Source organism: Mobula hypostoma, chromosome 15, assembly GCF_963921235.1.
Source record: "Mobula hypostoma chromosome 15, sMobHyp1.1, whole genome shotgun sequence".
NCBI classification, from domain to species: Eukaryota; Metazoa; Chordata; class Chondrichthyes; order Myliobatiformes; family Myliobatidae; genus Mobula; species Mobula hypostoma.
Window position 1 is genome coordinate 18,674,323 of NC_086111.1, and position 25,307 is coordinate 18,699,629.

Below are 25,307 nucleotides of genomic sequence, written 5' to 3' on the forward strand. Positions count from 1 at the left end.
TTGGTACTGCCACCTCACACTGATGGGCCAATGACAGTGGGGCCAGGTCTGACGGATCCCCAGAGTATTCTAAACCTATCAGCAGCTCCAGCTCCTGCACCAACGCTCTGGGCCCTGTCTGTAAGCAGGCTAGTCTGTTTAAGTTCATCTGCTTATGTTGACAAGTCAAAGTAAATTTATTTTCAGTGTTATCATACACTACCTTGACATCCATTTTCTTGCAGGCACTTACAGGAAAATGAAGAAATAGAGTAGTATTTAATTTTTAAAAAGACATAAACAGGGACTTGAAAACAGCCAATTTGCAAAGAAAACAAATTGTACAAATGAAAAATAAATGATACTGAACACGTGAGTTGTAGAGTCTTTGAAAGTGAGTCTGCAGGTTTCAAAAGCAGTTTAGAGTTGAGGTGAGTGAAGTTATCCACGGCAGTTCAGGAGTCTGATGATTGTAGGCTGATAACCGTTACTGAACCTGGTGGTGTGGGACCTGAGGCTCCTGTAGTTCTTGCCCAATGGTAGCATCGAGAAGAGACAAGGAAGGAATTCCACTGTTACCCCGGCTTCCCAGATAAAATATGTTAGCCGTTTTCACTTCATAATAAACTTTGACTGTGACAAACATACAAATATCACATTACTTGTAGAGCACTGGGGTGGTCTTAAAGTCATAAAAGACAGAATATAAATGCAGGGTATTTCCTTGCATATCAAAGCCTTGCTCTCCTCAAGCAGCCATGTGATATTTTTTCCATTCCCAGTTGTCCGCCAAGTTTTAAGTTATTGTCTGCACCATTTTAGCACACGTAGCATATTTCATGTTCCCTAGAGTTGGTCATCAGGTATTGATTTGTCATTTGTTTACCAATTCCCAACATGACTCCCTCGGTAAAGGTGTAGAGCTGGCTTATCTCTCCACCAGAGAGTCTGATCTCCTGCCCGTGAGGGGTGACATCCAAAGGAGCAGTTTGACTGTTATGGTCACCGTATCTGGATCGCTATTGAAGGCAGGAGGCCCGATGGGACTGAGGACATTGAACCAGAATTAATTTACAGTTAGTTAATGTTCAAACTTGAAAAAAAATCAGCTTAAAATATACTATAAGAAGCAGCTTTTTAGTGAAGGCTGTCAAAGCCTCCAATGATCTTGCAACTTCTGTCACACAAAGCAAGGTTTAATTAATACATCCTGTAAGTATAATAATGCACACTAAATTCTAGATAAACAGAGACACATGAGGAGACAGCTTTCATAAATTTCAATCTATCTATAGCAAGGGTATGCTGCAAACATCCATTCCTCCTAAAGGTGTTCTCCATCACTGCATTATTTTCAAATCAGTTTTGTTGGGCATTGTTGTGAATTGATCTTCCAATCTTCATGCCTTCACAGCCCCAGAAGTCCTGGGCCCAGAAAAATACGACAAGTCATGTGACATGTGGTCGTTGGGAGTGATCATGTATATTCTGTAAGTTGCAGGCTCTTTCTGCTTTTTCAATGCTTTCCCCTCGGTTTATTCCATAAGAGCAAGATATCAGTGATGTCGTGTTGCAGCAGTTTATCTGATAAGGAATAGAATGATGCAGTGACCTTGGATTTCCTGAGTTACAGTTATGTCGAAACACCATGGTTTCAACATCAATCTTGGCAACAGAAGTGCACACCCGAATTTTCAGAAAGTTGCACTTCAGCAGATGTCTGAAATTACATGAGTTAATGTGCATTACTTTGCAAAATTTGGGTGAAATCAACATAAATTGTGGGATTGAGTAAACCTTGAACTAAGTGGTGTTTTGTGAATTCAAGTAGACCATGGGCCATAAAACTTAGGAGCAGAAATAGGCCATTCAGCCCATTGACATTGCACCACCATTCTATCATAGCTGATTTATTATCCCTTTCAACCCCTTTCTCCTGCCTTCTCCCCGTAACCTCCTCATCTCTGTTAAAGGAACCTCCCTTTATTCTGTGGCTATGCCTTCTAGCTCTTGACTCCCACTATAGGAAACATCCTCTCCACCTCCATTCTATCTGGACCTGTCAATATTCAGTAGGTTTCAATGAGGGGTTCCTCCTCATTCTTCTAAACTCAAGTGAATGCAGACCCAGAGCTCCTCATACATTAACCTTTTATTCTTGGGATCTTTCTTCTCATCCTCCTCTGGACTCTCTCCAATGCCAGCACGTCCTTTCTTAGATAAAGTGCTCAAAACTACTCACAATACTCCAGGTGCAGTCTGTCCAATGTCTTATAAAGCCTCAGCATTATGCCCTCGCTTTATATTCTAGTCCTCTTGAAATGACTGCTAAGATTGCAGTTCCCTTCCTTACTACCGACTCAACCTGCAAGTTACCCCTAAGGAATCCTGAACTAGGACTCCTTAGTCACTTTTCACATCTAAATTTCTGAATTTGCTTCCTGTTTAGAAAATTGTCTACGCCTTTATTCCTTCTACCAAGGTGCATGACCATACATTTCCCTGCATTGTATTCAATCTGTCACTTCTTTGCCCGATCTCCTCATCTGCCTAAGTCCTCCTTCAGAGTCCCCGCTTCCTCAACACTATCTGCCCCTCTGCCTACATTTTTATGGTCTGCAGACATGGCCACAAACCAATCAATTCTGTCACCTAGATTATTGACATGTAACATAAAAAGAAGCGGTTCCAACACCGATCTGTCTGAACACCACTAGTCATTGGTAGCCAACCTGAAAAGGCTCCCTTTATTCCCACTCCATGCCTCCTGCCAGTCAGCCAATCTTCTATCACTGCTAGTATCTTTCCTACAATACCATGGGCTCTTAACTTGTTTAATAGCCTCTCATGCACCAACTTCTCAAAGGCCTTCTGAAAATCAAAGTCAACAACATCCACCGATTCTCCTTTGTCTATGCTGCTTGCTATTTCCTCAAAGAATTTGAACAGATTTGTTGGCCAAGATGTCCCCTCAAGGAATTGTGCAGAGTTTGGCCTACTTTATCATGTGCTTCCAAGCACCCCAAAACCTCATCCTTAATAATGGACTCCAACATCTTGCCAACCACTGAAGTTAGGCTGACTGGCCTGTAATTTCCCCTCTTTTCCCTCCCTCCCTTGTTAAAGAACGGAGTGACCTTTGCTGCTCAAGTTCCCTCAGCAGAACCTCTTTGCCTTATGATCATCATGCAATGAAAATTAAAGTTTGAGGCTGTTAATGTATCTTCAGCATAGCATGTTTAAAAAGCAGTGGAAACTTTTCTGATTTGAATGTAAACAGGAGGAATTCTGCAGGTGCTGGAAATTCAAGCAACACACATCAAAGTTGCTGGTGAACGCAGCAGGCCAGGCTGCATCGCTAGGAAGAGGTACAGTCGAGGGGTCTCAGCCCAAAACATTGACTGTACCTCTTCCTAGAGATGCAGCCTGGCCTGCTGCGTTCACCAGCAACTTTGATGTGTGTTGCCTGATTTGAATGTAATTTGTTTGGATGCCGTAACAATGTTCGAAAGCAACAATCATATAATACAGGGCTCAGCAGAAATTTTACCAATTACTAGAAAATGTCAGGATGTTAATTGAGTCCTGCTATGTCTAAAGTTTTGGAATAAATTTAACCTTGCCTAACACTAGGAGTACATTCAAAGCAGTGCATAATTAGCCAGGAGTTACTGTTGACAGCCACCCAGTCAGACTCTCTAAATATTCACTCATTTTGCCTCAGACATTCACAAGGTGCCTGTGGCTACAGTGTGTTCCATCTACAACATGCCACAGAGGAACTTGACAAGGCTTCGTTAAAAGAGCCTCCCAAATCTCTGACTTCACCAGGATTCAAAGTACCACTTCAACTCCCACGCAATCCTACCCACATCCCCGTAGACAATGCATCTAAATACAGGAACCCTTAACGAGCAGAATAAGGGAACCCCTTCATCAGTAGGGCATCATGACAGTGCCTGATTGCCACTCTCTCAGTTTATTCAGAGGTGGACAGTACCTTCTGGTGTGGCCAGTGGCATTTGCATACCCTACATTGATAAAGGGAAAATAGCAGTAACTTGCATTCTCTGTCCTCGGCAGGGGGCTGAGGTTAGGGGAAGGGCAGAGTGAGTGCGGGGTTCGGTAAAAGCTATGCGCACCAGAGCAAGTGCTGAAGGGAAACTTCTCACAGTGAGATTGGTGCAAAGTAGGTATAAACTGGTTACATGGCCATTTGCTGAGAGGAAAAATACACCGCAACTCAGCTCTTGCAATGGAATTTTAACAAGCCAGCCGGGGGCTGGATATTACAGTGCAGAATGGTGAAGGCTTACAGGTTAAACCTTCCATTTGACACCCCGCCCCCCCCCCATTATATAAGACCATAACACCTCGGAGGAGAAGTAGCTAAAATATGCACTAACTCATTTCCATAAGACCATACGACAGAGGAGCAGAATTAGGCCATTCAGCCCATCGAGTCTGCTCTGCTGTTCCATCATGGCTGATTTATTATCCTTCTCACTTCCATTCTCCTGCCTTCTCCCCGATGTCCTGACTAACCAACTCCAGCTTTAAGTATACTTGGCCTCCACAGCCATCTGTGGTAATGAATTCCACAGATTCACCACCCTCTGGCTAAAGAAACTCCTCCTCATCTCTGTTCTAAAAGGACGTCCCTCTATTCTGAGGCTGTGCCCTCTGGTCCTAAACTCACTGACTATAAGAAACATCTTCCCCACAGCCACTCTTTCCAGGCTTTTCAATATTTAATAGGTGTCAATGAGATTTCCCCTCAGTCTCTTAACTACAGTGAGTACATGCCCAAAGCCATCAAATGCTCCTCATAAGTCAACCTTTCAGTCCAGGGAACATTCTTGTGAATCTCCTCTGGATTCACCAGCACATTCCTTCTTAGGTAAAGGGCCCAGAAGGAAAAACCCATCGAGTTCCACTGCTGCTCTGCTCCTAACTGTTGCGCAGTAACCCTTCCTGGAAACTTGCCCAAAAGTGAATGTGGGATTATGGGATTTGACCTGACCACAATTCCTGTCAGTGTGTAGGTGGGACACGCTGTTGTTTCTGTGCACTCAGAGATTAGCTAGTTAAGTCGGGTATCGGTGAGTTACCAGCATCTGCCAACCTTAATCTTCAGCATTAAGAAGAGATGTGGAGAGATTTCAGGAAATAGAACAGTTGCTCTGTGCACAGTACTAAACAAGTCTCCCCTGCCCACAGGCTATGCGGCTACCCTCCGTTCTATTCCAATCACGGCCTAGCCATCTCCCCTGGCATGAAGAAGAGGATCCGAATGGGACAGTATGAGTTTCCCAACCCAGAATGGTCGGAGGTTTCCGAAGAAGGTAACCGGATGCGCAGAACATGTAGCCCGATGTCTCCATACGTGTATCACCATGCAACCAACAATACATAGGCAGAGACTGACAAACGTCCATTGCGTCGTTTTTGCACAGTGGTTGTTTGTCAATCTTCATTTATGCATAGTTTTTCATAAATTCTATTGTATTTCTTTATTTTCCTGTGAATGCCCAGAAGAAAATGCCTTTCAAGGTAGTATGTTGTGACATAATTTGATAATACATTTACTTTGAACTTTGAACCACAAGCCTGTTTGTTCTGCAAGGTCCATTTGGCAGGCTTCTTTGTTGGAAATGTTTAACCCTTTCAGCCTATTCACACGTGTGGTGTTTGAACATAGAACATAGAAATCTACAGCACATTACAGGCCCTTCGGCCCACAATGTTGTGCCGACCATGTAACCTACTGTAGAAACGGCGTAGAATTTCCCTAGCACATAGCCCTCTATTTTTCTAAGCTCCATGTACCTCTCTAAGAGGGTCTTAAAAAGCCCTATTGTATCTGCTTCCACCACTGCCGCCAGCAGTGCATTCCACACACCCACCACTCTCTGGTGAAAAGCTTACCTCTGTTATATGGTTATATTATATGGACATCCCCCTTGTACCTACTTCCAAGCACCTTAAAACTATGCCCCACACATCAAAGTTGCTGGTGAACGCAGCAGGCCAGGCAGCATCCCTAGGAAGAGGTACAGTCGATATTTCGGGCCGAGGCCCTTCGTCAGGACTAACTGAAGGAAGAGCTAGTAAGAGATTAAAACTATGTCCCTCGTGTTAGCCATTTCAGCCGTGGAAAAAGCCTCTGGCTATCCACACGATCAATGGTCCTCATCACCTTGTACTCCTAAATTGGTGAATGGGAACTTTGGCCATTGGTTTCTCGAAGGGAACAGGGGCTTAACAATGTAGTCCTTGTAGGTTTGAGCAGACTTTCAGACAGAAGTGACGCCAGGCATTCTGCTTCCTATCTTTGTTTGATAAGGAGGAGTAGAGCTGGTGGGTGGGGGATGGGGGAGAGTCCCAGTGTCCCAACAATTTGCAAGAAGGTTTCAAGGTATTCACCAAAATGATGGAAGATCTTGGCACTTGAGCTGACGGTTGTGTGTGATGGTGCCTATTTCAGTTTGGGCCTCCGACCTTCACCATTCGCTTCCCTACGGCTCTGGTGCTCGAGTTGCCCGCACAGTGATGTGGGCCATGTATCTGTTCCATGGTCAAACATCCTGAGCTACGTTTAGACCATCGGACCATAGAGCAGAACAGCACAGATACGGGCTCTGCGGCCCAACTAGTCCATGCTAACCGCGATGTTCATCCAGAGAGTCTTAATTTCCAGCATTCACCCCATTTCCCCCCCAAGCCCCTCTTGTATATGTACAATACCTATCCAAATTTTTCATAAATGATACTACTGTGTTGCCTCAACCACTCCCTCTGGCAGTATATGGTGAGGACCATATACTCACCACCCTCTGTGTGGACAAGATGCCCCTGACTCAGCCTGCAAGTTAACCTTTGAGGAATCCTGCACTGTGACTCCCAAATCCCTTTGCAGCTCCAATTTCTGAATTTGCTCCCCATTTAGAAAATAGTCTGCACCTTTATTCCTTCTACCAAAACACATGACCTTATCTTCTCTACACTGTGTTCCATCCTGGGTCAGTCCTGTTTGAGGTCACTGAGGTAAAACACATGCAGGAGAACAGGGGCCTCTCCCGTTGCAGTCACTGTACTCGGGCTGCTTATAAGTCCTCAGCGGTGAGGGAAACGATCAGACACAGGGAGGCACAGGAGACAGCAGATCTGGAGCAACACACAATCCCCTGCATCAGGACTGAGAGAGGACATCTTCGCTTCGGACCCAAAACGTTCACAATTCCTCTCCCCCCACAGATGTTGCTCGGCCTGCTGAGTTCATCCTGCAGGTGATTAAACAAAGTGGCTGGCTTGTTCCCAGCATAGATCAATGACATTCCCAGGGTGGAATCACTAATACAGGGCACATCATTGTAAGGTGTTTGGAGGAAAGAAGTAAGTTTTTTTTACACAGCTGGTGGTGAGTACATGAAACACCCTCCCAGAGGCGGTGGTAAGGCAGATGTATTAGGGACATTTCAGGAACTGTTAGATAAGCAGATGGAAGAGAGAAAAGTGGAGGGGTATATGGGAGTGAAGGTTTAGATTGATCTTAGAGTAGTTTAAAATGTCGGCACAATACTATGGGTGGAAGGGTCTGTACTGTGCTGTACTGTTCTGTGTTCTAAGCTATTCAAAAATAGACTTTTTTCATGATAAAAAATCTATGCAAGAGGGAGAAACAGGCAAAAAATGCCTCTTTGCATTTGTGATGGGAACCTCCAGTGAAGTAAACGTTAAAGAGGAAAGGACACATACAGACTTTACACTGTTGCCACTAATGGGCTCCCTGACCTGACACCCCCTTCCATTGTTCGAGGGGCGTCCCTGCCCAACACAGCCCTCCACATGTGGTCCGTCCCCGCAGAGGCTTAGCATTGGCTGAACCGAGCTTCAGTGCACCCTCTGTTCGTACTCCTGCAACCCGGACTGAGCCGGTCTGCCGCATTCCCTCACGGACATCTCACTGCCCTGGAAGACCAACACTTCTGGGCAGGCCAAAGGCTGCCTTCGAGTTGATGACCTTCCCTCAATGACGTTTCCAGGGTGGAATCACTAATACAGGGCACATCAACTCCTTCCCTCAGCACCTGATGCCTCTCTCAGAGTGTGAGTGTGTGTGTGTGTGTGTGTCCCTGGGAACAGCCTCTGAGAGGGTCAGACAGCTGCTGTCCCGGAACTGGGACAGGGACTCTGGAACCTGTCTCCATGGCCTCTTAGCAAATCCGCATTTGGCAAAGAGGTAGGTGACCACTCCTTCTCCACCACAGCCATCCTGAGTGTTGGGGTTGAGGAAAGCTCTGACCCTGCTCGCACTATATCAGTTATGTGAGTTACTGTGTAGAATCTGAGCCAAATAACCCAGCATGATTGTGGCTGATCCACACAAGGCAACCCTGGCCCTTCCTCAGTCACAGTTCCTCTTCCATTTAGAGTTACAGCGCAGTAATGGGTCCCCCAGCCCAACGAGCCTGTGCCAGCCCAATTACAGCCATTCCCCTACAACCAGCGCGTCTTCGGACTGTGGGAGGAAACCAGAGCACCTAGAGGAAACCTACACGGTCACAGGGAGAAAGTACAAACTCCTTCCATACATCGGCGGGATATGTACCCAGGTTGCTGGTGCTGTAATAGCGTTTACACTAACCATTACGCTACCATACATCCCTTAATATTTTAATATTTATGTTTGGGTCACTGGCAAAAGACCAGCTGGGGAGGTTTGCTGCCTTAAAGGGCAGGAGAGGCTGATACCTGTTCATTTCCTCTCCTATACAGCGAAGGATCTGATCCGGCAGGTGCTGAAGACAGACCCCACAGAGCGGATGACCATCACCGAGTTTATGAATCATCCTTGGATCAATGTAGGTCTTAGCAAGCAGCAGCTGCCTCCTGTTCGGCGCTGAGCTCCAGGACGGCTGCTTGGCACTTTGCAGGAGCACGCCTGACATCTGAAGTTTGTCTGTTGTCTGTGGAAGCTGTAGGGACACCAAGAGACCTGTGTGTAGGTCAATAGGATATGGCATGTAGAGAGGGGTCAATAACAGATAAGTCACAAATGGTACATGACTGTATCAGCCCTGTTTAAGGGAGAGGGGCCTTAACATGTTGTGACAGGTAGTCTCCAAGCTGATGGCATGAACATTGATTCCTCTCATTTCTGGTCATTTCTTCCCCCTCTGCCTTCTCTCATTTTACATTCCTCATTCTGGTTCCCCTCTTACCCCTTTTTCTCTCCTAACCTGCCTATCACCTCCCTCTGGAGCCCCTCCTCCCTCCCTTTCTCCCATGGTCCACTTCCCTCTCCTGTCAGATTCCTCCTCCTTTTCCACCTATCACCTCCCAGCTTCTCACTTCTCACATCCCTCCCCCCACCACTTCCCTCTCACCTGGTTTCACCTATCACCTGTCACCCCCCCCCAACTTCCCACTCACCTGGCTTCACCTATCACCTCCCCCACCCACTTCCCACTCACCTGGCTTCACCTATCACCTCCCACACCCACTTCCCACTCACCTGGTTTCACCTATCACCTCCCACACCCACTTCCCACTCACCTGGCTTCACCTATCACCTCCCACCACCCACTTCCCACTCACCTGGTTTCACCTATCACCTCCCACCACCCACTTCCCACTCACCTGGTTTCACCTATCACCTCCCACACCCACTTCCCACTCACCTGGTTTCACCTATCACCTGTCACCCCCCCACCCACTTCCCACTCACCTGGCTTCACCTATCACCTCCCACACCCACTTCCCACTCACCTGGTTTCACCTGTCACCTGTCACCCCCCACCACCCACTTCCCACTCACCTGGCTTCACCTATCACCTGCCAGCTTGTGCTGCTCCTCCTCCCCCACCTTAGTCTGGCTTCTTCCCCCTTCCTTTCCAGACCTGATGAAGGTTCTTGGCCCAAAACATTGATGCTGCCAGACAGACTGAGTTCCTCCCAGATTTGGTGTGTGTTAACAAATATTATGCCTGGAAACACTTTCCCATCCCATTCTCTTAAAGCAGTTAGAGTCAATTTCTTCTAAACTGATTCAGAGAACATAGTTTAGTAGACAGGCCCTTTGCCTCGCTATGTTTGTACTACCCATGAAGCCAAGTTAAACTGAACATCTTGCCTGTGCCTTGTCTAAATTGCCTCATGCCCTGCCTGTTCATGTGCCTGTCCAGAAGCTTCTTAAACATTGTTGTCAGATCTGCTTCCAGCAGGGTGCTCCACACATCTACCATTCTCTGTCTTAAAAAAAAACTTGCCACCTAATTTCCTTTAAACTTCCCCATCTCACTTTAAAGCCACAGGTTCCAGTATTTGACGGTTCCACCCTTGGGAAAAGACTGACTACCCTATTTTATGCCTCTCATAACACCCCTCTTTCAGACCACCTATGGCTCCAGAGAAAACCTCTCCTCACTGCCAATGCTCTCTATTCCAAGCAACATCCTGGTGAACCTATTCTGCACACTCTCCAAGCCCTTCTGTAACAGGGTGACCGGGACTGCACAGAGCGGTTGTGGCCCATTGAGTAACAGTAACCTATAAGCCTCTTCCTAAAGGAGGAGTTGTTGGGGGCTTGAGGTACAGCCCTTCCATAAAATCAACAGGGGTCTTGGCCCTGAGACTTCCTCCTCATTTGATAGGCATAGAGTGATATCATTTGAGGGGACTGGTGGAGCAGATGAGAGGGTTTGTAGCCAACTGAACGATGGGATTTAAATGCTCTTTGCTCTTCCAGCAATCAATGGCGGTCCCACCAACTCCACTACACACAAGTCGGGTGCTCCAAGAAGAGAAGGACATGTGGGAGGAGGTGAAGGTCAGTACGTTTACCCTCACATTACCTTTTTACAAAAAGTGAAAGAGAGAGCCAGTCCGTACCTACAGAGCACCTTCCACAGTCTTGGACCATCACTAAGTGGTTTACAGTCACTGAAATCCTTTGCTGGTGTGGCTTCTGTGCTGTTGATGGAAAAGCAGCGTCCAGACGCTCACACAAACGATAGTCTTCTTGGCGACCAAGGACAAAGGCTAAACCAGGAAGGCCAGACCAAGGTGCTTAGGCCTGAGGTAACTCCTGGACTGGCCAGCTGAAAGGGTTTTGGTTTTCTGCTATGCACAGGGAATCACGATGTGGTGACAAGGTGCTGAGGAAGAGAGGATTAGAGTGGCGGAAGGCTTGTCAGAGGGAAGGGCTTAGGAAGCATTTGAGAAAGGAATGTAGGGATTGGAAGGAAGGGCATATCAGACTGATGGGGAGAGATGGGAGAGAAGAGTGTGTGTAGAGGAAGCCGTGCGGTGGATGTGATGGGTAGAGGAGCCCAGAGGATTTGACAGGAGGAGAGCCAGTGAGTTCAGAATCAGAATCAGTTTTACGGCCACTGACATACAGTATGTTGAGAATTTTTTTTTTGATTTGCGGCAGCAGTACATAAAAAATACTAATTTACGGTAATAAATATATAAAAAAAACAGTGGTGCCAAAAGAGAGCGCAACGTGAGGTAGTGTTCATGGACCTTCCAACAATCGGATGGCGAAAGGTAAGACATTGAGTGTGTGTCCTCAGGCTCCTGTGGCTCCTCCCTGATGGTAGTAATGAGGGGCATGTGCCAGATGGGGAGGCTCGTTGATGGATGGATGCCACCTTCTTGAGGCATTGACTATTGAAGATGTCCTTGATGTTAGGAAGGCTAGTGCCCATGATGCAGATGGCTGAGTTTACAACCGTCTGATCCTCTGCATTGGTCGCTCCATGCCAGACGGTGATGCAACCAGTTAGAATGCTCTTCACGGTGCATCTGTAGAGATTTACTGCACACCAGATCTCCTCAAACTCCTAATGAAATATTGCCACTGACGTGCCTTCTTTGTTGGGTCCAGGATAAGATCTTCAGGGATGCCAACACCCTGGAACGAGGCTCTGCCCCTTTCCACTGCTGACCCCTCGATGAAAACTGGTCTGTGTTCTCCCAAATCCCCCCTTCCTGATGTCCGCAATCAGTTCCTTATCTTCCTGATGTTGAATGCGAGGTTGTTGCCGCGACACCACTCAACCAGCCAATCTATTACATTCAACACACATCAAAGTTGCTGGTGAACGCAGCAGGCCAAGCAGCATCTATAGGAAGAGGCGCAGTCGACGTTTCAGGCCGAGACCCTTCGTCAGGACTAAAGGATCAGGCCCGTTACCCACTGGCCTTGACACTAGAACATGGTGTGTACTCGACTCTTGTCAATGAGTGGGCCTGTAATCTTCTGTTCCAGAGCCATCAGTCACTCTAGAATTAAACGGAGGCAGGAGATCTTCACAGTAGTGTAGCAGTTAGGGTAATTGCTTTACAGTGCCAGTAACTGGGTTTGGATGTCCACCGCTGTCTGCAAGGAGTTTGTACATTCTCCCCATGGATTTCCTCTGGGTGCCCTGGTTTCCTTCCACAGTCCAAAGACGTATGGGTTGGGGTTAGTGAGTTGTGTGCATGCTACAATGGGGCCAGAAGCTTGGCGACACTTGCAGGCTGTGCCCAGCACATCCTCGCACTGTGAAGGTTGTTGATGCATCTTCCTGTGTGTTTGATGGACATTTATTTATAGTTTTCAAAACTTCTATTGTATTTCTGTATTTTCCTGTAAATGCTTTCAAGAAAATGAATCTCCAGGTAGTATATATTCACATACTGTTTACATACTTGAGTAACAAATGCACTCATGTCCTGGCAACAAGTGGAGCTGCAGTCTCCTGTTTCAGGGCCATCAGTCTGTCTAGAATTAAGCTGAGGCAGCGGGTGCTAAGATGAGTGTAGCAGTCAGCATGTTCATTTTACAGCATAGCAGCCAGCGATTGGGGTTCAATTCCCACTGCTGTGTGCATGTTCTTCCCCTGACCCTGTGCTTCAGTTTCCATCCACGTTCCAAAGACCTGCTGGTTAGTAGGTTAGTAAATTATGGGCATGCTACGTTGGCGATGAAAGCATGGTGACATTTGCGGGCTGCTCCTAGTACATCATGGGACTGTGCTGGCTGTTAATGCAAACGATGCATTTCACTGTGTATTTGATGTACAGGTACGATGCCCCCCCCCCTTGCAAATGTTCATGTTTTATTGTTTTACAACATCGAATCACAGTGGATTTAATTTGGCTTTTTTGACACTGATCAACAGAAAAAGACTCTTTCATGTCAAAGTGAAAACAGATCTCTACAAAGTGATCTAAATTAATCATAAATCTAGAACACAAAATAATTAACTACATAAGTATTCACTCTTCTCCTCCCCCCACCCTTATATGACACACCAAATCATCACTGGTGCACTGATTTTAGAAGTCACATAACTAGTTAAATAGAGATCTGTTTTCGGAGACCTGTGTGCATTCAAGGTGTTTCAATTGATTGTAGTAAGAATACACCTCAATCTGGAAGGTCCAACTGCTGGTGAGTCAGTATCCTGGCAAAAGCTACACCGTGAAGACAAAAGAACATTCCAAGTAACTCCGCAAAACCACAAGTCAGGAGAATGCTACAAGAAGATTTCCAAGTCACTGAATATCCCTTGGAGTACAGTGAAGTCAGTCATCAAGAAATGGAAAGAATATGACACAGCTGTAAATCTGCCAAGAGCAGACCATCCTCAAAAACTGAGTGACTGTGCAAGAAAGGGACTCGTGAGGGAGGCCACCAAGAGACCTATGACAGCTCTGGAGGAGTTACAAGCTTCAGTGGCTGAGATGGGAGAGACTGCACAAACAACAACTGTTGCCTGGGTGCTTCACCAGTCTCAGCTTTATGGGAGAGTGGCAAAGTTGGAAAAGAAACTCAGATGAAATCTCGGTTACAGTTTGCTAGAAGGCATGTGGGAGACTCTAGTCAGCTGGAAGAGATTCTATAGTCTGATGAAACCAAAACTGAGCATTTTGGCCATCAGACTAATCAAAAACACATTATTCCTACCATGGTGGTGGCTGCAGGCATGCTTCACTGCAGTGGACCCTGGATGGCTTCCGTGATTCAACGTTATAAAACAATAAAACATGAAAACTTCCGGGGGGGGGGGTGAATACTTTTTACAGGCATTGTATGTCCAGTTTGTATTAATAGTATTTCATTTCTCATATATCTTGGTAGTATATAGTGACATATATGCACTTTGTACTTTGACTTTGAAAAATAGGAAAAAAAGCTGATATTTTTCTTTGATGATAAAACCTAACTCCAAGTCATGGTGGACAGAGAAAGGAGGGGACGTTGGGAGGAAGCTCTGTCAGGGCACGATAAAGCCAGAGGTCGTCTCTCATTCACATTGAAGAAGTGGCCCAACTGATGAGGCTGTCTCCAGGGTAGACTGGCTCCTGCTTCTTAGTGACGAAAGGAACTTGAATTGGTTTTCAACCATTGCCCTTTCCTGAGACCTGACTGAAAGACAAACAAACGGTGCACGTTTTTTTTAAACCATGGGTGTATTATAATAGGCAGGCACTCAGGGAGAAGAGGGGGAAGGAAAAGGCGGAGAGGTGAAGTCGAGCAGTGCATCCTCACAGGAAAAACTGTAAGTCCATGTTCCTGTTCCCAAGGGTTTGCAAGCAGAGCAGAACAGAGGAAGGGAAATGACTCGGCAGGTCGTGGTGATAGCAGGAATGTAAAGTTGTGTCAACCCAGTCTGAGTATGCTCTGTGGGGAAGGGTTTGAGAGAGACGGTGCTTGGGAGGACCCTTGCCATTTTACTCCTCCCCCATGCAAATTCCGTGTGCTCACCAACCCCCCCCCCCCCCGCACCCCCAGCCCCATCACTGTCCCCTAGCTGCTGATTCAGTGTGGACCATAATGCTGAGCCTTCAACCCTGTGGTCTTCACTTCCCAATCTCATTCCATCGCCCAGCCCCAACCCAACTGTGGACAAAAGCCCCTCAGGTGAGCTCTCCCTCCTGTCAGTAAGCAACTTCAGTTGTACAAAAATGGAGAAAAGTGAACCCTGGAAATATAAGACTGAATCCACAACATTGTAATCCTTTAATCAACTGATCAATTGCATTGTTAATATTCCTGACAGGTGTCCTCCCTCCACCATCCACCCTGTTCTCAATCCCTCCATTGCCTTTAAATCTCTCATGAAATCTGTCAGATTATCTGTGTTTTTTAAATATAATTTTTATTGAGTTTTCAAAGTGAATACATGAAAAGATAATGTCTACCCTCCCCCCTCCCCTTAACCCTTCCCCCCGATATATACTCCTACCTGAAGAAAAAAAAGAAAGAAAGAAGAAAAAAAAGAACTGCCTGGATATTCAAGCAACACACATAGAAGTTGCTGGTGAACGCAGCAGGCCAGGCAGCACCTCTTCCTAGAGATGCTGCCTGGCCTGCTGCGTTTACCAGCAACTTCTATGTGTATTGCTTGAATTTCCAGCATCTGCAGAATTCCTGTTGACTGCCTGGATATTGGAAGGTTTCCACATGCTCCATGGGATTCAAAATAAATTTAGTAAATAAATTCAGATTATCCGTTTTGACCACCTGGTGGGACAAGGAGTCTCCTGTTCTCACTAGCCCTAAATCCTCAACTGTTTGGGAGGACCTTCTTCAGAAGCACTGTGGGTTTCAAGGGAACCCAGCATCAACTTTGCAAGGTAGCCTCGCCTGTAAAACCCAGGTCTAGGAGTATGAATATTTAAAAGACATCAGAACATTCAGTATCCAAGCTAGAGTCAGTGCTGCCCCCCAGTGTTCACTCAGCAGAAGACAAGTTTTATTTTGTTCAACTGCAGAAAGCTGCAACACTCATAGACGCATGGCCTTGAACTATATTTTTTTATGTGACTGTATATTTTGCTGATATTTTATATGTGCCTTGTGGTGTGTATGACTGTTGGTACTGTGTTTTGCCCCTTGGCCCCAGAGTAACGCTGTTCTGTTTGAATGTAATCATGGGTATTCATGTAGGATTCATTTAGGGTTGAATGACAATTGAACTTGAATTTAAGGGCATGTGCTACCGGGCCGCGAGGAAACGCTATGAGTCAGGTACACCTTTCCTCATTCCCTGTCACACACTGTTGAACTTGAACATAGGGTTGCCAACTGTCCCGTATTTGCCAGGACATCCCATACATTGGGCTAAATTGGTTTGTCCCGTATTTCCGCCGCTAAGGTAGAGTTCCTATGAAACCGTTCATGCGGAAATGGCGTGAAGCGAAGAAGCAATTACCATTAATTTATATGATAAAAATTTTTGAGCGTTCCCAGACCCAAAAAATAACCTGCCAAATCATACCAAATAACACATAAAACCGAAAATAACACTAACATATAGTAAAAGCAGGAATGATATGATAAATACATAGACTGAAGTAGAAATAATGTATGTGCAGTATAGTTGGGAAGATGAAGGTAAAACCGATTTGTGGGGGAAAAAAATCGGCACGTACGCGCATGTTCACATCACGCATGCACACACAGGTGCCCGCGTAAGGCTTCATGGTCATGGTAGTCTTTCCTGGGGTAAAGTGTCCCGGGATTTGACTGCTACTTTTGTCCCTTATTTGGGAGTGAGAAAGTTGGCAACTCTAATTGTAAAAGACATGTTGAGGTGAGTTTAACCCTACTTGAACACCCCGCCCCCCTCCCCGGGTCGGCCGATCCGCAAGAATATTGTCAATATTAAACCGGTCCGCGGTGCAAAAAAGGTTGGGGACCCCTGGATTAGGAGAATGGGCAAGAAAGTGGCAAATGAAATACAGTGTTGGAAATTGCATGGTCATGCACTTCGGTAGTAGAAATAAATGTGCAGACTGTTTTCTCAATGGGGAGAAAATCCAGGAATCTGAGATGCAGAAGGACTTGGGAGTCCTTGTGCAGAACACCCTGAAGATTAACCTGCAGGCTGAGTCGGTGGTGAGGAAGGCAAATGCCATGTTAGTGTTCATTTCAGGAGGTCTAGAATACAGAGAAAACCTACAGCACAATACAGGCCCTTCGGCCCACAAAGCTGTGCCGAACATGCCCCTACCTTAGAAATTACTAGGCTTACCTATAGCCCTCTATTTTTCTAAGCTCCATGTACTTATCCAAAAGTCTCTTAACAGACCCTATCATATCCACCTCAACCTGCGCAGCTGCTTTGAGTGTCCTCTGGACTCGGACCCTAAGACCCCTCTGGTCCTCCACACTGCCAAGAGTCTTACCATTAATACTATATTCTGCCATCATATTTGACCTACCAAAATGAACCACTTCACACTTATCTGGGTTGAACTCCATCTTCCACTTCTCAGTCCGGTTTTGCATCCTATCAATATCCCGCTGTAACCTCTGACAGCCCTGCACATTATCCACAACACCTCCAACCTTTGTGTCATCAGCAAACTTATGAACCCATCCCTCCACTTCCTCATCCAGGTCATTTATAAAAATCACAAAGAGTAGGGGTCCCAGAACAGATCCCTGAGGGACACCACTGGTCACCAACCTCCATGCAGAATATGACCCGTCTACAACCACTCTTTGCCTTCTGTGGGCAAGCCAGTTCTGGATCCACATGGATCCCATGCCTCCTTACTTTCTCAACAAGCCTTGCATGGGGTACCTTATCAAATGCCTTGCTGAAATCCATATACACTACATCTACTGCTCTTCCTTCATCAATGTGTTTAGTCACATCCTCAAAAAGCTCCATCAGGCACATAAGGCATGACCTGCCCTTGACAAAGCCATGCTGACTATTCCTAACCATATTATACCTCTCCAAATATTCATAAATCCTGCCTCTCAGGATCTTCTCCATCAACTTACCAACCACTGAGGTAAGACTCAATGGTCTGTGATTTCCTGGGCTATCTCTACTCCCTTTCTTGAACAGAGGAACATCATCCGCAGCCCTCCAATCCTCCGGAACCTCTCCCGTCCCCAATGATGATGCAAAGTTCATCGTCAGAGGCTCAGCAATCTCCTCCCTCACCTCCCACGGTAGCCTGGGGTACATCTCATCTGGTCCCGGTGACTTACCCAACTTGATGCTTTCCTAAAGCTCCAGCCATCCTCTTTCTTAATATCTACATGCTCAAGCTTTTCAGTCTGCTGCAAGTCATCACTACTATCACCAAGATCCTTTTCCACTGTGAATACTGAAATAAAGTATTCATTAAGTACCTCTGCTATTTCCTCTGGTTCCATACACACTTTCCCACTGTCACACTTGATTTGTCCTATTCTTTCACGTCTTATCCTCTTGCTCTTCACATACTTGTAGAATGCCTTGGGGTTTTCTTTAACCCTGCCCACCAAGGCCTTCTCATGGCCCCTTCTGGCTCTCCTAATTTCCTTCTTAAGCTCCTTCCTGTTAGCCTTATAATCTTCTAGATCTCTAACATTACCTCACTCTCTGAACCTATTGTAAGCTTTTCTTCTTGACTAGATTTATTACAGCCTTTGTACACCACAGTTCCTGTACCCTACCATAACTTCCCTGTCTCATTGGAATGTACATATGCAGAACTCCACACAAATATTCCCTGAATATTTGCCACATTTCTTCTGTACTTTTCCCTGAGAACATCTGTTTCCAATTTAAGCTTCCAATTTCCTGCCTGATAGCCTCATAATTCCCCTTACTCCAATTAAACGCTTTTCTAACTTGTCTGTTCCTATCTCTCTCCAATGTTATTGTAAAGGAGATAGAATTCTGATCACTATCTCCAAAATGCTCTCCCACTGAGAGATCTGACACCTGACCAGGTTCATTTCCCAATACCAGATCAAGTACAGTCTCTCCTTTTGTAGGCTTATCTACATATTGTGTCAAGAAACCTTCCTGAACACACCTAACAAACTCCACCCCATCTAAACCCCTTGTTCTAGGGAGATGCCAATCGATAATACAAGAGCGAGGATGTGATGCTGAGGCATTATAAGGCACTGATGAGGCACCTTGAGTATTGTGAACAGTATTGGGTCCCTCATCTTAGAAAAAATATGCCGGCATTGGAGAGGGTCCAGAGGAGTTTCACAACGATGATTCCGGGAATTAAATATGAGGAAGGTTTGATGGCTCTAGGTCTGTACTTGCTGGAATTCAGAAGGATGAGGGGGGACCTCATTGAAAACTTTCAGTTCATGAAAGGCCTAGACAGAGTAGATGTGGAAACGATGTTTCCCATGGTGGGGGAGTCTAGGACAAGAGGGCATAGCCTCAAGATAGAGGGGCGCCCTTTCAAAACAGAGATGCGGAGAAATTTCTTTAGCCAAAGGGTGGTGAATTTGTTGCCACTTGCAGCTGTGGAGGCCAGGTCACTGAGTGTATTTAAGGAAGATATTGATGTGTTCTTGATTGGACATGGTATCAATGGTTACGGGGAGAAGATCGGGAACTGGGGTTGAGGAGGAGAAAAAGAAAGGATCAGCCATGATCAAATGGTGGAGCAGACTCGATGGGCTGAATGGCTTAATTCTGCTGCTATGTCTTGTGCTATTATTTATCACCCCTCTCCATACACCACAGCGAATTCCTAATACATGTAAACGTATATTGCGAATAAAGTTGCTCTTTACCCTTGAATCTAACCCTTCCCTTCTATATAATCCTCCTTTTCTCTATCGTCCGTGTGTCTACCCAAGAGTTTCTCAAGTGTCCCAAATTTGCCTCTATTACCATATTTGGCAGGGTGTTCCACTCTGTGTGTAAAAGACATGCATTTGACATTCACCCTATACTTTCCTCCATTCACCTTCGATAATGTCCCGTTGTGACCCTCCCCCTCCGTTTTGCTCTAAGTACTGTGCTCTGTGCTCCACTTTCAGGATGAGATGACGAGCGCCCTGGCCACAATGAGAGTTGACTACGACCAGGTGACCATCAAGGACTTGGATAAAACCAGCAACCCACTGCTGAACAAGAGGCGGAAGAAGCAGATCTCATCGGTGCGCTCGTCTTCAGCGATCTGCAGCAACCAGTGAGGGGCGGGCCACAGCACTGGGAATGGGCAACATAGCTGGCAAGGACCCAGAGGCTTCTAACGCTCCGCTAGAACTGTCATTCACACCGCCAGAGGCGGAGTTTCCCAGCGTTGAAGAGGATGTTTGTACTGATGGAGCAGGCACAGGAGGGCACAGCTGTACTGTAAAATGCCCCAACCCTTTACTGCCCCATTGCATCTTTTATTACGAACAGTATTTGACTTGGTATTTTAATTTGGTTCTAACTTTGTAATCACATTGAAAGTCAAAAAAAAAAATTTGCAGATACTGGAAATCTGAAAAGTAGAAAATGCTGAAAATAATCAGTAGGTCAGGCAGCATTTGTGGGAAGAGAATAAGCGTTTAGGCTGGTACTGATGGTGAAGAAGGGGGTCCACGGGTGTATCCTGGGCGGTTCAGTTTTCACAGCGTGTTCTGTTTGTGATTTGCGGAGATGTTGTTGAATTAATTTCAGCAAAGGAAGGTAAATCCTGGTGTGTCACCTCTGTTCATCAGCTCTAAAGTAAGCGGAGATCCATATACACAGTAACTGTCTGGACTCTTAAGTACGTGGGGATCCTGAGGCTCTCTGAAGGTGGCTACACATGTCAATAGGATGGTCAAGAAGGTGTTCTGCAAACTTGCCTTCACCAGTCAGGGCACTGAATATAAGGGTCAGGAAGTTGTATAAAACTTTGGTTGGACTGTATTTGGAGAATCGGGTGACGTTCTGGTTGGCCCTTTACACGAAAGATGTTGGTTCATTAGAGAGAGTGCCAAAGAGGTTCACCAGGATGCTGGCAGCATTAGAGAGTATTAGCTACAAGGAGGGTTTGGACAAACCTGGGTTGTTTTCTCTGGAGTGTTGGAGGCTGATGGGACACCTGATAGAGGTTTATAAAATTATGAGAGGAACAGAGAGTGTAAGCAGGCAGTGTGCTTTATCCCAAGGGTGGAAACATCAATTTTTAGAGGGCATAGTTTAAGATGGGGGGGGGGATGTATGGGGCTAGTTTTGTTTTTACACAGAGAGTGGTGGATGCTGGAATGAGTTGCCGGGGTGGAGGTGGCAACAGACAGGATGTAAGAGGCTGTTAACGCAGAATAAGAACAGACAGGGGCTTGAGGGGTGTGGATCTTGCGCAGGCAGGTTTTATTTGGCATCATGGTCGATACAGACATTATTTGTTACTGTGCAGTGCTGTTCTGGGGGTCTCTTTGAGATCCGCTTGCCATGAGGTACCGAAATAAACATTTTAGACCTTCAGATCAGTCACATGTCTGGGATGTGGAAGTGGCGATACGCCACCTGCCTCAGGAAACTGGAGAAGCCAAGTGCTGGACAAAACCACATCGCCCCCAGAGAACCCCAGGCTCGCACATGGAGATCAGGGCAGAGTGCTCCCTCCACAATCTTCACCCAGAGAGGAGCAGGTGAAACCAAGCAGGCTGGTGAAATGGAGGGGTCAGAAGCAAAAAACAAATGTATGGTTGAAATTTCTACTGACTCTGTTCATAAAAAAAAACATGGCCCTCCTCCTTTGTGGTGACCCATGGATTTCATGAAGTTGTTGTATCTGAACTGTGTGCTAAGTAAATTTACCAGCTGTTTATTGAAGGACAAGGTTTGTATTTGAATTAAGGTCATAATTCGCGTAGGAGAGTTGGAAATCTTCCATGTAAATCAAACTGTTTATGACGTCCCAATATATTTTACAGTTACTAATTTGCTTTTGTTACAATACAAGAAAAGGGCATCAGATTGTATGGAAACGAGGTGAGACTGTCTAGATTCTTTTTGTCTAATACTGCCACTTCCAGGGTAAATACTGGCGGGTTGTTGTGGAGTTGTTTGGAAGAGTTTAACTCCTCTTGAGAAAGCAGAACGGATCTCAGCTGACCAACGTCGGCATGGGGCCAGGCTCCTGCGGCCCAGTTCATCCGAATGAAACGGCCAGCTTGGCCATGCTTGGGGGGAGAGTGGGAAGAAAACGTGGCCCCTGTTCTGAATGAAGTCGCGTGGGACGCCGTCTGGGTTTTAAGTGGTTTACAAAGATGACCATAGGCAAATAACCTGGCTCCCATGACTCACTGCTGAACAGAATAAAGTCTGAAAAGCCTCACAGTACAACCGAAGAGTTGAAATGGCCTGGGGGGCAGTGTGTAGCTGCACTGCCTGAGAGTGGGTTGGCCGTCTTGAATTTCCCTATAATTAAACCCCTCTCAGTCAAACCACAGAGAAAACACGATGGAGCTGCAGATTAAAACTAGGGTCAAAACAAAGGTGAAAATATTGTTCCTGGGCCCTTGGGTGCCAGTCACATGTACACATTTCCATTTACACAGGTCTGTCATTGTCAAACCCCAGTTTATTTGGCATCATAGTCAGTACAAAGATTATAACAATGTTTAACAGGATATCCTTGTGGTTGAGGAAGGGTGTTAAGTTATGGTAATGGGGTGGAGACACATTTTAAGTGAAGAATAATCATGAATATGGACAGGGCTGAATAACCTAACAATTCATAATTACAAAGTAATTTTTGGCAACCGAGCGGCACCTGACTGCGGGGGCAAACTCCCTGATATCTGCTTAAGGTCCATGCCAGCTTCCGCGGTCACATCTCAACAGTGGATGGAATTGGAACAGTGCAAAGCTCTACCACCCAGCTGGCCAGGTCAGCTAATGCCAGCTCTGAGGACTTTGGCTGTAAGGATTGCTGAAGTGAGCTGAAACCTTTCACCTCATTGAGTTGGGTCGATCGGCATTAGATTTGGCCAGTCGGCCCCAATCTTTCACCAAGCAGTTCGTTGTCAGTGAACATGCTGCCTTTTTTCCCCTGTGGTGGTTGGGGAGAGGGGACACGAATGTTGGTTATAAGTAAAGAAGGAACCAAAATCCTTCACAACATCTTCCTAACATTCTTACAGTTTAGATCGACTTCTCATTCATTCTCCCTCTTCCAGTATTGGATTTGCACGCCGCTGATTCCTGAGCTAAATGTTGCAAAGTGTGCTATCTGCTGGAACCACCTTTACATCAGGTAAGATGGGTCAGTCACCCACCTTCACCTGATCCCATGCACGTCCATCTGGTCACTGATCTCTGAGTCTATCCCCTCCCTGACTACATCTCTTCCTTGATACCTGACGATGTCAGCTCTGAAGGCGAGAGTCAATTCCCAGCTCACTTCCCGCACCACTGCCTCCCCGTGCTCATTACTGGGTGAATAGCAACTTCCTCAAGCTAACTATGTGATTAAGGTTGAAAGAATACGGAGAAAATCTACAAGGATATTGCCAAGACTGGAGGACCTAAGTTATAAGGAAAGTACTAACCTATTCAATCTTTATTTCTTGGAATGCAGAAGACTGAGGGGAGATTTGATGGAGGTATACAACATTTTGAGGGGTACGGATGGGATAAATGCAAGTAGGCTTTTTCCATCGAGTGTGGGTGGGACTACAACTGGAGGTCATGGGTTAAGATTGAAAGGTGAAAAGAGTAACATGAGGGGAAACTTCTTCACTCGAGTCGTGGGAGTATGGGGTGAGCTAGTAGCACAAGTGTTGATTTCAGTGTTTAAGAGAAGTTTGGACAAGTAGATGGATAGTAGTGGTATGGAGGGCTGTGGTCCAGTTACAGGACAATGAAAGTAGGCATTTTAAATGGTTTGGCATGGACTAGATAGGTTGAAGGGCCTGTTTCTGTGTTTTTATTGTGTATGACTACAACTTTAAGAGCCTCTGGACTACAGATCCAGGTCTAGCTTACCCGGTCCTGCAACGAGCCCATCTCTGTTCCTGTTCCTGTTCATGTGTTACCCCCTTATCACCTATTTCAGTACTCTCACTCGGGCCTTGTCGGGTTTGAAATGGTTTGCAGAAATTGCAGGCCATCAAACATTCTTGCAAGCCCTCATTTATACCAGCCCATCTACCCACCCCTCCTCGCTCATTCCTCGCGCTGATCATCCGATTCTCAACCCCCTCCACTGGCTTGCCTCCTCTGATTCTGTCACCCTATCCCCACTAGAACGGAAACGGAACAGCTCCCATTCAGGCCTCCTGATGATCCACTGTGCATATTCTAGACTTTGCATTCAGGTCAATTTTCTTTCTTCCTTTAAGTCTGCCTCTTTTGTGACATTGGTCCTAAGATTTTCCTCTTGTGTTTCAGCGCCGATGAATGGTCGGAGACCTGAAATGTTCCCTGCCCTGACCTACGGAGCATTAATCTCAGTTTCCCTGCACCTGGTGTGTGTATTTGGAAAGCGCATTACCTGTACGTTTTGAGCCTACGTACAAAAGTACACAACCAAACTCCTGGCTCTAAGCCACCACCTGCTGCTCTGTGCGTGCTGTCTGCACATTCTCCCGACTGTGGGGTTCCCTCCTGGTGCTCCTCTCCCTCCTTGTACGTGCAGATTGACAGGCTACTTGGACTTTGGTAATACCCTTAATATGGAAATGGAAGAAGCTGGAAGGGGCGAGACTTGATGGTGGGAATGTGGGAAAAATGAAATGGGTGAGGTTAGGATCAGTGTAATGGTGTTTGACAGTCAGTGGCCTGAATGGGCCTATCTCTGTCTGTATTTCTCTCTGACTCTGAGTGCAGGTAGTGGAGACACTTACCAGCTTTTGCCACGGAAACCAAGTCTTCAGTGGACGGTTTGTGGTCATTATGTGCAATTCCGTGCATTTCCACCATGACTCCAAACACATGGCTGAAGATGAGAGAAAGATCAGCCTGACAGCCTAGGATCAGCTTTGGACTCCTGGTTGTCCCTGGCGAGCGTCCTTGCCCTCAGTTTCCCTGTTTCCCTGGAAATGGCTAATGTGAGATGGCATAGTTTTAAGGAGATTGGAGTAAAGAAGGGTGTGGAGGGAAAATATCAGAGGCAAGTTTTTTTTACACAGAAAGTGGTGGTTGCGTATAACGCTTTTCCTGGGGTGGTGGTAGAGGGAAGGTTTAGATTGATTTTAGAGTAGGTTAAAAAGCACAACATTGTGGGCTGAAGGGCCTGTACTGTAGTGTTCTATGCTCTGTACGCGAGCATGGACAATACGTGACGCTGCTCAACTTGTACCCAAGGGGCTGCTGTCTAAATATTACCAGTAGCTCCGTGGCAACTCCCAGAAACTTGCTTGGGAATCTGGCTGGAATTTTGACTTTTTGTTTCTATCAGATCCTGTCAGACTATTCAAAAACAAAACCTAAATAAAAGTTTTTTATTCAAAAACTCTGATAATGTCGGGCAGCACCTGACAAGATAAAGCAGAGTAAAGTGAGAGATTCTTCTGATTATTTTTAATGGTATTGATAGCCCATACAAAATCCGGTCCCTGCGTGATGAACGCGGGGAATGTCAGG

General features: G+C 46.0%; 1 protein-coding gene across 1 annotated transcript in view; it reads left to right on the top strand.

Annotated features, from left to right (window-relative positions):
- The window catches only part of LOC134356731 (MAP kinase-activated protein kinase 2-like), a 147,831-nt gene extending 126,122 nt beyond the window's left edge, over window positions 1-21,709 (top strand). The window contains exons 6-10 of the mRNA XM_063067813.1: window positions 1,394-1,469; window positions 5,200-5,324; window positions 8,758-8,843; window positions 10,730-10,810; window positions 19,778-21,709. Of these exons, the coding sequence (XP_062923883.1) occupies window positions 1,394-1,469; window positions 5,200-5,324; window positions 8,758-8,843; window positions 10,730-10,810; window positions 19,778-19,933 (524 nt within the window). The 3' untranslated portion in view covers window positions 19,934-21,709. The remainder of the gene's footprint in view (window positions 1-1,393; window positions 1,470-5,199; window positions 5,325-8,757; window positions 8,844-10,729; window positions 10,811-19,777) is intronic.
- The last annotated feature ends 3,598 nt before the right edge of the window (window positions 21,710-25,307 follow it).